This window comes from Larus michahellis, chromosome 4, assembly GCF_964199755.1.
Source record: "Larus michahellis chromosome 4, bLarMic1.1, whole genome shotgun sequence".
In the NCBI taxonomy this organism is placed as follows: domain Eukaryota; kingdom Metazoa; phylum Chordata; class Aves; order Charadriiformes; family Laridae; genus Larus; species Larus michahellis.
Window position 1 is genome coordinate 4,622,273 of NC_133899.1, and position 15,502 is coordinate 4,637,774.

Consider the following 15,502-nt stretch of genomic DNA (forward strand, 5'->3'; position numbering starts at 1 on the left):
CAAGAACGTAACTTAAAGTAGTACAGAGAAACACCCCAATAAACTGCCTTTCACAACAAAACTCTCCCCATATTGGTAGTTTTTGAAATTCTAGCCAATATAGGAATATTTAACTTCTCAGAAATGGGAAACTTTATCTTGCAAAATTTCCTAGTCTTGTTAATTAAACCGAATTTCTTATTCTTTTTAAAGTATAAAGTTACTATAGAAGATTAAAACATGCTAAAACAACCTAAATGGTAAACAAAAAAAAAAAAACACAAAGTATTGTTTTTAGCAAATTCACCTATTGGGAATGGTTCCTCTGAAGCTTTCTCTTTGAAACTATACAGAACAGGGATGAACTTTTTGGTTTTTTTCTTGGGGGAAAAAAAAATCCTACCGTAAAAACTAAATAGTAGTTGAGCCCTAAAAAATATATAGTACATGATTGTCTAAAACTAAGTCAAGTAACTCACAGTAAAGGCTGAAAACTGTGAATTTGCAGGTAACAAATCTGCACTTGTAATGGAAAGAGCAATGACCTTAAAGGTCTTTTCCATTTGAAACCTGCTATGATTTGTCTTAGTCTTATGCCATTCAAGAATGCATTGCCTCAGTCTTCAGACATTTGCTGTTCCTGCACAAATAACATGGGATATACAAGAGATACAGATGCTTCTGTTGCTTTGAAAAATGAACTTGGTGAAAGATAACACCACCAGTTAACGCTGGCTGTCTATGTTCAGGTAAATTCAATTCCACCAGTTTAATATAATTTGAATTTTTGTGATGGTTTAACACCTAATACATAATTTTCAAAACAGGAAAAGTTAGTGGAAATTAATAGGAATCTTTATTCAAGGGTATCTCTAAGGCTTCTTTGCAATCGCAGTACAGACATCTGTGCAAGTCTCTGTTTTTCAACACACCTGAGGCCTTTCACCCTGTTTAACAAATTAATTTCCATGTAGAGACCTCCAGCTTATTTAATTTCTTCATAGCGGTATTTCCCCCCAAGTCTCTCACCTTACTTTCCGTTTCTAATAATGGAATACTTATTTAAGCTCAAGTCAACTTACAACTTCGTAGTCCACTGGCTAGGTTAACAAAAAAAAGAAGTTTCTTACCAATGGTTGACAGTCAACTAAGATATCAAATTCTTTTTTCAAGATGAAGTGTGTAAAGTCCAGTCTTTTGCTAACAATGAAATTAAAGTAAAACATTATTGCTAGCGTGACTGAGCTACTAATGGAACTGCTCTGAATTCTGCTTGTTCAGGACATGACTATTGTGCCTTTGGTTCTTATTTTAGTCCCTTAATTCAACACATTTGAATCTAACTTGGTCTTTTCTGTTGGCAGAATATAAAAGGAAATATGAAATGCAATTAGCGTTCTATGATTATGCAATTAAGTGAAATAATTATTGTCAAATTAGAAGTCCAGAATTCAAATGCTCCTTTAAATAATAATAATGATATAAATAATTTGTAATTGATATAAAGCCTTGTCCTGGCAGCTAGAGCAGTTCTTTCTCAGTTTCCCATAGGGGGCCTACAGCAGTTTTTGTTGCTAAGTTCATTATGACAATAAACACAAATTTATCTTGACCTTTTACTGTTTTAGCTAGTTTTGTTTTCTCGTCACCTGTATGTAACTTCAGTCCCGAAAGTTGTTTGATGTATGCTTTTGATTTGGCTTGTTCTCATCAAGTTCCACCACGTCATTGCTGGTGGGCAAAAAATGGCTTTACCGACCTCAATACATCTTGAGAAGAGATTGCTGTTAAATGTTTGTTAAACGTATTTACAATGATTTGTTGTGCAATTGATGATACTTAAGCAAAATTTTCAAGGACACCTATTCTCCCTTTTAGATACTGTTCAACCAATACCTAAATGAAATATCAGCTACCAATTTGTAGGTTGCAATAAGGGACACGTTTTATCCCTCTCTCTCTGTCCCTCATCCTTATGGAATGTTGTAGATACTAAAAACGTTCAGGAGCCTTCCAGAGGGAACTTGTTTATAATCCTAATGTTGTTGAGTGCATCACTTTGGTTACATTCATTCTGAACAGAGCTATTTTATCTGTGTCGGTTGAAAACATGAGATGACTGACACAATACAGCAGTAAGGGACACCATGGACAATCTCCGAGCCAGCACCAGACATGCTCATTAACACACTTTCTCTTTCTCCCACTTTTTCCTTAATCCGAATTACTAAATTCTAAATTATATCTGAGAGTTTTGGTCCTATCTTATCTCCAGTAGCGGCTAGGAAAAGCTGACACGATGCCACTACACTAGATGTCATCTTAAACATGGTGTCTGCATTAATAACAGATAAGACTTAGTATTCTTTTCAATATTTATTACCATTAACTATTATAACTTCGGAAAGTCCTGTACCTGCCCACTACTCATCTTTCCAGCCTGACTTCAGCAACTGCCAGTGGTAATAAGCTAGGTTAAGTACAAAATACGCAAAGATGTTCCTTTCTTCAATCAACTCAGTATTTACTGTCTTTTAATTCCACCAAACACCTTACTGTTTTGTTGTGGAGAACTAGCAATCTGACCACATACTTCGGCATCCTGTGTTTTCTGTTTCTGGCTGACAAGAACTCCTACATTTCTCTTGTTCCAAGTATATCTACCTTTCCAAGGGCTTCTGGGCAACTCGTTGGTCTGTATCCCATTATCCCTCAATATATTGAACACAGCAGGGCAGCTATGGAAAAGGCAAACCCGCTGCCTTTTGCATGCATTACAGTTTTAATCAGGTTCTTCAGTTCTATGCTCAGATACTTCAGAAATCTACCACATAGGACTTCTTCCATGATTTACAAAGGAGGCACATATTCTAAGTACGGATAGTAATTGCACCATTTAAATGATAATACCAAGATGTTTTGTATGGGCAGGAGACTCATGCAGGGCATTTTTACCATGAACGGCTCTTTCACAGGGCTATCTATCCTCACACCAGATGTCAAATACAAAAAGAAATACTTTGGCATGAATAACAAAGTTCATTTGACTGAAGGATTTACCTCCTAGGAACAAGAGCTTCATAAAACATAAACATTGGGAGCAAAGTGAGCCACGTAAGGGCTTTTGCAAAAATTAAACCCATAACTTGCCACTAGAAATGGGATATTTCATCTGTTCAATAAGCACTAAAGTTCTCTTTGTTTTTATGGCATCGTAAGCTTTGATTACTCTGATAAATATTTGGGCTATACAAAACACTGCAATGGAACTAATCGCAGTTATAAAAAAACTTATGTGTGAAAATGAATTGGGAATGCAATGATACCAGCACATTTTAGAGAAGTTCAAATACAGAACCACATTATTTTAACTGGCTCCTGGACTCATTCTTTTTATGTCTCCGTGTAGTCATTTACACCTGAGGAAAATGGTTGTGAAAGTTGCTATGCTGGCTGGCTGGACCAGCCGTGGAATACCAGCCTCGCTCTGTGGGACTGGGTGAACCCAAACCACACAAATGACGAGTAGCAAATTTTAGCCCCAAAATAGGGTGCTGTGTTGAGGATTAGGTCTCTTTATGCTGAAGTCCATTTGTGGAACTCATGCTCTCACTCACAACAACTGTGTATAACACAGCCTCTGTCCCAAGAGATCTTTCCCTCCCCTTCCTTTCACCTCACTCACTATTGCCCTTTGTTGTGGTTTTACTGCTCAGAAAACAGAGCGGAACACCATACTGCTGGCAGATTATGTGTGTAATATTACTCCACTCTTTGTTTAAAATTACAACTCTCTCCATGCTTATTATAGTACTCTGAAGGAATGTCAGGTTGCAGAAAGGCTCTAGGCATGTCTGTATTGTTTCATGGTGTAAAGACTATTCAGTGCTGTTTATTCTTGCACAGTAGGAGGGGGAATCCCTCTGTGGTGGCACCACGCACCATTCAGATGCCAGGGGCCTGTATTCTGCCCAAAGCTGAGCTGGAGAAGGTCTGTAGCCAAGAAGAGCAACTCAAGAAGAGCCATCCAACACCTAGAACTGCCTTTTAGAATTCAATGTAAGGAAAATTATCAGACTTCTTTGGGGGCTAGGAAAAAGCAACACGGTTACTTTCAAAAGCAAAAAGCTTTTCTCTGCCTCATTGTATTCTGAGCAGATGCGTTAATGTAAATAAAGTTTAAGTGCAAATCATGTCAGATATGAAAGTAATTTCAGTGGTGAAAGTCACGCCTAGTATAACACCAGCAACATTTATGAAGTGGTAACAAGAATACATTTGAATCAATGGGCTGCATATTTATATCACTGATGCGATAGTGTCACATACTGTCAAATATTTTTAACATATTACTTCTAACAGCTGAAGTCTGCATTTGGTTCCAGCAGACTAAACCCAGAATAACTGAACCAAGGCCAATGAAGATACTTCAGATGTCACTGACTGGAACAAAGAACGTGAATTTGCACTTAGCATTTATATAGTCCTTTTCATCTTCAAAGAGCATCACAAACATTAGCTAGTTCTAATTCTCCCCCAGTGACCTTCATGCTAACCTTTTGGGATAAAAGTAATATAGTATAAGAAAAAAACTGACAAGACGTGTAATCAAGCATACACCAAGCCTTAGATGTGTAAACTATCTCTGCCTTGACCTCTATCTCTGCCTCATGGTAGATTTTTATCTCATCAAGAATATAAGGCCTTTCTACATGACTCAGGTATTAATTCACCATACAATGTATTTTACTAACATAAGAGGAAGGTTATAATTGTTGAGTAACAGATTTACTATCACACTTACAGCATACAGCTATTCCTTTTTAACAGATAAGGAACTCAAAATAACACTGCATCACAAAGTTGCTGGAATCTGTCGCAGGACAAGCCAGGGACACATCTAGGTTAGATGGTGGGATTCCATGGCTTTGAATTTCTACTCTTCAGTCACTCTGGGATTTTTTTTACTCCTTCCAATTCAAATTAGGTATTTTCGAAGTGTCTGTTAGAAAGTTTTCCCAGAAGCAGCAGAAGCTTCTTTATGTATCAGTCCTCTCTGCCCTCCAACCCAGACTTGCAACTTGATTATCAATTCTGGGTGGCTCTAAGCCCAGAATGTTGAGTAAGTTCCTCATGTTCCAGTTGCTTGCGCACTTTACACAGAGGAACAGATTGAAGCAGACAGTACTTATTTTCACGGTGACCCAGAAGAGCTATTGTTACAAGAACACCTTTAATCTCCTGTTTCTGTTTTTGAATTGAATTCAAGTGGGGAGAGATGAAAGAAAGCGTCGCACAAATCTGCTACTACAGCTGGTACTTTTTAGTTTATCATATGCTAGCTCTAATTCTCTTTGATTCTTCTTAAAATTATTGCTTCTCTTTCTTAATTTGACAACCAGGCATTCGTTGCTATTTTTTGACTATGAAAAACCCCTCCCTCTTTCTTATAGCTACACTTTCTCGGGGAAGAAAGAAAACCACAAAACTTACTGCATTATGGTATCAGTGTATGAATTTAACTTCTCCCGTGGTAGATTTTCTTATGCAGCATACAAATGAGCAGCTAAATAATATTCATTACTTACAGTTCCAGAAAAGACTTACAAAATAAACTGAAGAGTGAAAGAAGGATGAGGGTGATGCTGATATGAAGGGCATCGGTTGCACTGCAGTCCATTTTGGATTTCTTGCAGGAACACACTTGTAATTTCAGTTCTGTGTTGTTAGTCAGAGGCGGTTTTCCAGAATCTGTCACTGAGATTGGGATGTTGTAATTGGCCTTTTTCAGGTTTTGAAGCAGGACGACCTGGGCATGAGTATCTGCATAGGAGAAGGTGAGAATTAGCCAAATAGCGGTGGTTTGAAAGGGAAGAGGAATCTGCAAACAATATCAGATATGCCGCAGTTACTCATGGAAATTAAGAACAAAATGAGAATACTCTAAGGAAAAGATTAAAGAATTGAACTGGAGGTAAGAAGAGGCAGTACAGAAATTCTTTCACGGGCTGAGAGCTAACTGCAAACGTTTGCCAAACCCCACCGAAAGAAAGACTTTTAAGACCCCCTTTTGTTTAAATACATTATTTGGTCTGCAAATTATTGGCACAATTTGCCTGTGGAAGCTAACGTATTAATGAAATGCTAAGGCATCTCATCCCCAGGGAAACACAATAGGGAAGAATATAGCTATTTGCCAAAGAAAATAACCCTTCTTGCAAGGAAGTACAGGCAAAGCTGTTTGCCTGAGAAAGCAGCAAAGGGAGGTAATGTCCCCCTTCAAATCCACAGATCTGCTCCTCCTGAGCAGCAGTGGGTCACAACAGCTACTGATACCCAGGTGAGCGTGCTGACTCTTTTCGGGGGTTTAACAGAGTGGTGGTTTGATGTTTGGAGTACAGCAAAGAAAATGACTCCTGCACATTGTCCGTGACAACCTGCAGGCAGGTACAGTTATCACATCCATCGTTAGTTTTTTCTAAGAATACGAAATGAACTGCTGAAAGATTCGATTGTGACAGAGATAAATAATACATGCTGGAAAACAAATAGAAATAATCTCCATTAAAAAGAAGTGTAGTACTTTGTGCCCACAATTTGCCCACAATACGAACCTTCTGCAATTGCACAGCGTATGTTTTGATCCTCTTACCAATAGTGTTCAGTCCCAGTGCATTTGGGTATTTTATTTGTGAAGAGTTCGAATACTTAAAATCAGGAAGTTTTTAAGTACGTTGCTAAAGCCCATGCAGAAGTTTCATGCTGTCCTATCCAAAGCCTTGTGCATCTCATGCAAACAAATTCCATGCCATGAAATATGGTAAACTTTACAAAACTGTAAGTCATTAGAAGCCTTTCTTTAACGCAAAGCTAAAAGAGAAAAGTTTGGCCAACGTAAGAAGAGGAGGAAAAAAGTTCAGATTTCAGAGAAAATGCAGACAATCAGTGTGTCCCACCAGGCAGCTGGTCCCAACCCAGACAGCAGCAGCGATGGGTCCATCCCGCAAGACTTCCATGCACAAGTGCTCCTGAATTCACGTAATGGGCAGCCTGAGGGTGAGCAGACTGGGGTGGAGAGGTGGGAGGACTAAATGCGTAAGAAAAAAAAAAATTAATAGACTTACTGTTAAGCTTGGTGATTCTCCACAATTTTTCTGGGCCAGATTGCTTACTCAGTTCAAATTTGAATGGATCTGTGTTGGGATGAAGGTCTTTGTCTGACGCTCCTAGTACCACTACCCTGAGATCTTTTGCATCCTCACAAACTTTTGCCAGTGTTGGATAAAGCGATGGGACGTTGTCATTGACATCCTCCAAAGTGATGTGTAAAGTTCCTGTACCTGTAGCAGGAGGGTTACCTATATGAAAAAAGCAAACATATGTTTATTAAATCATACTTCCATAAACACTTGCTCTTATTTGTACCTGCATGCTTGGAAAAAAGAAATATTTTTATAGTTCCTACCTCTGTTATATGAAAATTATTGCTTTAAACAAACTGATAAGTCACTATTGTAAATTCACTGCTGTATTTTCTGATTCTCTACAGTATGGATAATTATTCTAAGTAAACCTCTGCGAGAGGAATATTTTGAAGTTAAAATGAGATTAGGACATGAATAGGTACCTGGAAAAGAATCTGCTCATACGGAGAGAAACATAGTAGGAAACATCCCCTAGATAGACAGGATGGTATTAAAAGAATCAAGAACAAGACAAGCAAGAGGTAAAATGACAGCAGAAAGGAATCGGTTTGCACAGTGGGTGCCCATAAACAGAACAGGACCAGATCATTCCCCAACAACCCTTGAGGCCACATTTAGTTACATCAGCAGACGTGAAACCTGTCAACATCCAACTCTGGAAAATGAGGTCTTTGATTTACCCAGAGCCACCCTTTGTTAGCAGTGGAGTTTCAAGCTTTCTCAAATTATTTGCCAGCCTGCCTCAGCCCTGACCTGAAAGAACCAGCTTCAGAGGTGAGGATGTTTATTCACCACGGTACCGCTACAAACCTTTGCGTCAGGGCTGTGACTGACAAACCAGCCATGGCGCTGGAAGTGTTTGTAACGGAGATGTCTGCCCACTGGGAGCCGGACTGAGACCAGCACCTCATTTCACAGGGTCAGAGAGGAGCTGACAAGTGGTAATAACTTCCAGTCACTACAGACGTGTGCCATGGTAGAGCCAGGAACCTACTGCTTTCAGCCTAAAGCTCGATACCTTATTACAGATCCCTTTGCCATCCCCTTTTACCCGATCTCAACATTCGTTTTCTAACCGCACGTTACTTCCCTCATTGTATCACGTAGTTAATAATTTCCCATTTGAAATGATGCACTTCTGGGTTGTTTGTGTTCCTTGTTTTTCTGGTTTAGTACATGAGATCTATGATCTCTGCACCTCCCCTGGCTATAAACCGTTAGCAGGTAGAAAGGATTCAAGAGGTTGCGCTTAACCTGTAAAGCACGAGTGCAATGTGTCATGGTAATTTTAAGTTTAGCACTGAAAGAGGTACGCTTTAGCATAATTACCCTGCCTATAGCAGCCCAATAAACTATTGAATTATTGCTGCACTGTGCGTGCGTTCTAAGGGAGAAGTAAATACCCCGTGGTCTGGATCTGATAAACCACTAACTGTAGCAGAATGCCATTAGTCCTTTCAGTAACAAATGTTACTAATGGTGGCACTTCATCTGTTTCATGCACACATAAATGCATAACAAAGGCGGAATTTTCATAGTTCTTTAGCTTTCCTCCCTCCTCATCTTGCACTCTGTCATCAGAAGGGTTAGGGTTGAGTTCTTTTTAATGAAAAAGAAATTATTTTTCACTTTTTATTGTACTAATTGAATTTGCAGAAAGACTCCAATACATTTTTTGTTCTTGATATATTATTAAGTAAAGTCATACGGCAGAATGGATGAAAAGACATTCGAGTATTTGAAATATGATCATAAAAGCCAGCCTTTCATGCACTTAATTAAACTGCTGTCTTTAATTTTGAATGCATTATTTCCACACTGGACTGATAATGTCTCATGCACTGCCCTTCTTATCTTTCTCTGAAGTCAGTAATATTAAAATCTGCCTTTTGAAATTAAGAAGCCAACAGCATTATGAATGTACTGTTATTTTGTCAGACGCAGCTATGGCTGCATTTTCTCTGCCATGCTAATGTTTCACTATCTTTGTATGGCTTATGGGCCAGTCAACTATTACGCACAAATAGAGAGAAAGGAAATTGCTTCTGTCCATTCCAATGACTTATTCTCTGCTCGGTTTATTTATAATGATTTAAACAAAATCTTTTGGTGATTTATGAAGACCTCAAAAGAAAAATAAGTGAATGTCAAGGTCATAGACTGAAGCTTGTTAACACGCATACCATAAAAAAATACAACACAAAAAAGAATAGCGAATGGAAAAGTGGTCACAACATATCCATTGGGAATATATGACTTTTATAAATTTGACAGTATTATGCCTTTGAAATAATCCAAAATTCCCATGATCTCCAGACAGCTTTGGTTTTGAAATGGAAGATTTCTGTAGCATATGTTAATTCTGAAATAAAACTTGTCTTAATTTATGTTGTAAAACCTTGCAGCCGAAAGCAGAATGAATGCATAAACCAAGACATAAAGGGCTCTGTCCCACAACCCTTGGGAGCAGCTTTATGAAAGTGCTCAGCTCCCGTTTTTGTCACTGAACTGAATTGGCCATTCCTCCTGAGGCTGAACATTTTAAACCTTTAGGTGCCTTTAGAGCCATTTGGGATAGAGATAATTTCAAATTCCTAAGGCTCCCACAAGTGGTGCGGCTGTGAATACACTATGACAAACATATGAATGAAACAGCATTACTCACGTGTGGAAAAGCCACTAAAACAGAGACTGAAGGATGGCTACTTCCATATGGAAAGAAAGTGAAAGCTTGGCATTGAATCCTGATTTTGATAATCTAGGGCAAGACTGAGAACTTTAACAAGTGATCTTCAATGAGACTGAAATGTAAATAAGATCTTTCTAGTTAGTTGAGGTCTGTGGGACTGGAACTTTGATCAGCAACGCTAAAAAGCACAGATTCCTCTTGGAGCATTCTGCAATTGGAAACGTATGAATCATTCCAGGACTGGTCATGTCTTCATATCCTGGCCTTAGACTGCATACAAAGCTTCTAATAGCAGTCTTTGGTCAGGCAATAGCGCTGCTGTTTTAAGATTCAACAAGTGCAAAACAGACTAACAAAAGTAGTTCTATTTCGTGAGTTACAGAATGCCATAGAATACAATGGGGTCTATTGTCTGAGAACTAGAATCTGTAATGCAAGGGACTGTTACCAGAAGATGTAGATGTTCAATTGGATTTTAGTGCTATCAGCATAAATGACCATATTGCTACCGTTATTTAAAAAAAATAGTTTCAAAAGAAATATTATAGAAATACTTTATATACTTCTGTACACTGGAATTTTATGTACACTGTACTTCTGTACACTGAAAGCCATGCAGAATCGTGTTAGAATTATTACTGTAAATCAAATTATAAGCCCTCTGCAGAAACACATGGCCAAGAAATTTGAAAACTGGCTTTCAGTCTTGGTCCAAAAGTTCCCGTAGGAACAATGATGTCATTTAGAGATCCAACTACTCAAATGAGACTGCCAATCAGGTCGTTAGTTTCTTAAAAGATACCAATTACGCACAATGATGGCCATGGACTAAGATGACATTTCTCTTAAGTATCAAGACTTGCATAAAATGGCATGTCTAACAAGGAATCATATGGTTGAATGGCTGATGATGCATTTAATCTGAGTATAACATTTTTGTGGACATGAAGAGCTATTTCATGTTTTACTTTCTAGTTTTTCTACAGAAATGCGACACTGTTGTGTACGGATTTCTAATATGGCTGAGTTCCATGAAATTAAAGACAGTATCTGGACTGCTTTGAAATGGAATTAAGACATTCTTAATCAGTGTACATTCAACATATCAACAGCTTTCATTTATTTGAAATGGAAGCAAAAATACAGAGTTAGGAATTGCCACACAGGAGGTGAGATTTTCTGATATGTCTCCCACAATAAGAAGCCAAACACCCCTAAAAAGTCAGTGAAAGTTTAGGACTTAATTTTTGGGAGTATCCAAAGAAAAACTCGTGGTGTGACTGAGGGTTGCCTACGCAGCATCCTATTTATTTCTTTGCACGATGTAAACACACCTGCACTTCTTTTTGTCTTCCTACTGTTGGCGTCAGAAAAGGCTGATAGAAGGATCCACACTGCATGAGTAAGTCTACAGCCCTCTCTCAGTGTCTCACCACATCTTGCACAAGCATATCTACAGAAGCTTCAAAATAGTCCATGCAGATGCTAATATCTATGTAGCCGCAAATCATTAATACGAAAGTTGATTTTATATGTTTTAACTTAAAGTGTGACTTTCGTGGAGCATTTTGAGTTCATACTTTTTTTTTTTTAACTTCATGCTAAGGAAGCCTTGGGGAATGCAACCCTGGCTACACGGCTACCTGGGCCATGTCACCCGACTGTTTTCACATTCAGTCGTGTTTTTCTCTAACTGAGCTCCATCAACAGCAGCAACTGTGGAAGAAACAATTTAGACACTTCACTGTTGGAATCACAACAGTTACCACGTTTAGACACTCTGTTCTCTTCTAGGAGTACAGCTGGGCACGAGGGTAGTTAAAAGTAGCCTCCATCTACACTAAATTGCCAGTGTGGACTTCCAGAAGCTGGCCACAAATATTGTTCTAAACTGGTAGAACATTTTCAAGATGGAAGAGTTGTTTAAATGCATCTCAAAGAGGAAAAAAGTCATGAAGATTTAATCCTTTCCTTCCAGCTTTCCAAGTTGCAGCAAATCTCAAGATTAGCCTAAATGACCCTAATTACATTTTCCAGTGATTCAAAAATATATTCAGAACTTAAAAAATGAACAGATTTGGACATTTGAGATTACAGTGAGTTTAGATTGTCCTTGAAAATGAAGATGCATAAAAGCAGCGGAAAGGTTCTTAAGAATGTATCCAAGTAAAAAAATTACTGGAACATTGCTGCTTAAAACATAAAATCATATTCTTTGGTCAACAGACCACCCAAAATCAAAGAATTAAATGGATTTTGTCCATCCTCCCTTGAGCTTTCTGAATTATTCTTATAGAATTGAGTATTTAAAATATTTTTCTTTCAAGATTTAAAGGATATTATAAACTAAAAAAAAATTGATATAATAAGAATATTTGTTCAGGTAAATAAAATTTCATTTAATTTGTGAAAAGCAACAGGAAAATCCACAAGGAATATTTTCCCTTCTAGTTTGATTCTTTTTTTTTAGTTGACCTGATCTAAAATAGAACAAGCTGCACAAGGGAGAACAAGGATTATCAAACACAAAAAAGTACATTTCCACATGCCATGTGAAAATGGGCTTTGAATAAATCAGATGAAAGTCAGTTTACTTGTAAATAATGTAATTTGTTTAGTGGTACAGCTAAGGAACAAAGCAGTGATAATCAACTAACAAGAAAAATGCCAGACACAAATCAAAAAGTGTTAAGACTGGGAGACAATGAGACTCTATGTTTTCACTTATATTTAGAAAGTTCACCTAATGGTATCAAAAGCTAAACACAGGAAATCTTCTGTCTTTAGAACTCTAATGGTTTGTATCTTGGTCATTACAGCAAAGGAATATCTATGTAAATGCCTTTAGATAACAAAATCCCATTAGAAACAAATATGAAAAAAAGGAATTTAATTTGAACTATTATACTTTTTTGGGTTTTTTTTTTTGTTTGTTTGTTTAAAGAACGTCAGAGACCTTGGATTCTGGCAATATTTATCAAATTTCCAAAGAAGAAAAATGAACCATTCTAGAGAAAGCAGCTGCCACACAGATCTAAGCCCCAGCATTGCTAGAAGCCAGAACAGTTTTTGGGAAGAATGGAGCACGAACTGTCCCTTTTCACATGCTCATTATGAATGGTAAAAAGACTTCTGTACTCATTTCTTCTTATTAAATTAAGCTTCCAGCACCATCAAATTAATACATATTATCTATGCTCTTCTATGCCACGATGCAGAAATTACAAGGCCATTTAATTCCTAGAGCAAGCAATAGGGTATCCATCGCCATATAGATTTCCTCTCAAGCTGACAGAGTGGAAATTCATTTATTTTAAATTTTAGTAGAATATTTACGGTTTGCCATTTAGCAGCAGTTTTTAATCCACTTGCACTATCACTTCAGTAACCCAGAAACCTCAACTCCAACTTTTTTTCCCGCTTCTGCTTTTTTGCTGGCTAACAAAGTTACACAGATACAAAATGCGTGAGCAATTATAGTAAGAACAATTTTTCTTCATAGTCGAGCAGGAAAAAGAAGCCTTTGAGAGTGTGGGTTTGCTAATTTCTGGCAAAATTACCTTTCCTCTGAACCATCATGAATAAACCCTTATCTCTCAAAACTTCTATAAACTACATTTGACTCATAGTCACATGGAGGTCAGTTTGGAACTACAATGATGCCAAGTTTCCTTCATTTTACTCCCATGTAACTGACTGTAAAATGTAGGACTGCCTAGGATCTCTCCTTGGATATGGATTTTTCACCAATTTCTCTATTTTCCGCTTCATATTTGCCAGAAGGGGAATACAGCAAAAGAGGAGGAGAATGAATGAAAAGAGCATTGTAGAAGTTCCCAAATTGTTGGGAGGGAGCTATGGAGGCAGACTGTGCCGTGTGTGGTTAGGCTAAGTAACATGTTCTTTCTTTAAATTGCTATACTTCACAAATATGCACTGTGAGAAATAATGCCTCATGCTTTCTAACGATACTGCTATGAAAAACTAAACACAAATTTCTGTCTCCTTCCTCATGTTGTTCCCCCCCCCATATGCTGTTTTTCTGATCAGAAAGCGTGTGCGTACCAGGCGATTTGGCAGCAGGTACCCTCACTGCAGGCATAAATCCCATTCAGTCAGGTGTATTCCATTACCCTTTGTGTTCAAGCTGAACTCTATTAATGGTTCAACCAAAGTAAATGGAACCAGTAGCGCGGGAAGATCCCAAGATTTGGGTGTGCTGCTCAGAATCCGACATATTTGAAAACTGGTCTCATAAATGCCATGTGCTGACATTCCGTATGTAACAGGTTCCAAATTTCCCTTGAGTTGAAATTTCCTATGCGTTTTCTGTATGTGTTGATATATAGATATTTTTCAAAATTTATAAAGTAATTAGTCTTTAAAAGTTACAATCCCTCATTCATTCACTCAAATAATATATGCAGATCCTATTTTTGAGTAATTACATTTCAAAAGAGCACAGCTCTTTCAGCATATCAAATTGCTACTGACATATGCCATCCGTCTTAAATACTGTTTTCAGTATTCTAATTTCTTTTTCTAATCATGAGTCCATGATGAGAAATTAAAACAATATTTTGTGTGCAATTCATATTTTACTGAAATTTGAAATGGCAAGAAAAGGATGAGTATTCAATTTATTTTCTCTTCTCAATTAATACAGCAATTAAGATAAGGGGTATAAAACTGGCTTAATTGGGTTGCCATGGCAACTAATTGCCCGATTTCTTCAAAAATAGCATGTTTTAGGTAGAATCAATCTGTGGTAATTTAATTATGAACATCATGAAGCAAGAAGACAGGTTAGATACATGTAAGGAAAAGTTCTAATTGCAAATTGTTACACATCTCTGTTACTCCAGTTTTTTCTAGATGTTGTCTGTTACTGTTCATTACACATAGTACAGGATGATAATTTTTCTTTTTAATGATTAGGAGTATCGAGACTTGCACAATAAATCAGCTTTGGAATTCCTTGGGTGTAGTTCAGCTGGTCCTTGGAAACAAAGAAAAAATGAAAACTCGACCCTGACTCACTCCTTCCTCATTTTGCTCGGTACCTGCAACAGGGAGACTGACGCAGTGCCACTCAGCAAGCTCATTTAGAGACACGCAACTGGCCACAGGCGGAGAAGCAACGTCCAAGCTGGTTTTTTTAAACTGGCCTTAACTCAAGGCAAACGCCAAAATCACACCAATCTAGAATCACGCCTTTGATAGTCCTCCCTATCTCTTCCCCTGTACCTTGCTCAAATACGTCTGCTCCCGTCCACAGAGGTCACTGCTGCTGCGGCTCAGCCCCGCTCCCGGACACGCTGCCTGTGCCTGTGGGTGGCTGCCGGGCAAACGCTTCCCATGGCAAACGCCGGGGAGGGTGGTGTCGTGTAGGGGACAGACCACTTTCAGAAAAGCAAACAGTTGCTTTCACTCGTGCAATATCCCTGTAAGAAACAGGGCTTAACGCTGATTTGGTGCATTTAAAGCTACATCAGTTAAAATTTGGAAGCCTTAACTCTGTCTCTGATTATCTTTAACATCTGGAAGAGATGCCACATTTTTAATAATGACATTTATCCTCCTTATGTTTGATGTAGTAAAAGTACTTATATTTCCAATTTTTATCTCC

General features: G+C 38.0%; 1 protein-coding gene across 5 annotated transcripts in view; it reads right to left on the reverse strand.

The window, feature by feature from the left end:
- Positions 1–15,502, reverse strand: part of CDH13 (cadherin 13) — a 508,761-nt gene that overhangs the window by 15,622 nt on the left and 477,637 nt on the right. For 3 of the 5 annotated variants that reach the window (XM_074582826.1, XM_074582825.1, XM_074582824.1), the window contains 2 exons: positions 7,104–7,337; positions 5,587–5,802 (listed from right to left, as the gene is read on the reverse strand). In XM_074582826.1, the coding sequence (XP_074438927.1) occupies positions 5,587–5,802; positions 7,104–7,337 (450 nt within the window). Of the gene's footprint in view, positions 1–4,180; positions 5,803–7,103; positions 7,338–15,502 lie in introns of those variants that run through there. The other 2 variants (XM_074582822.1, XM_074582823.1) reach the window with 2 other exon arrangements.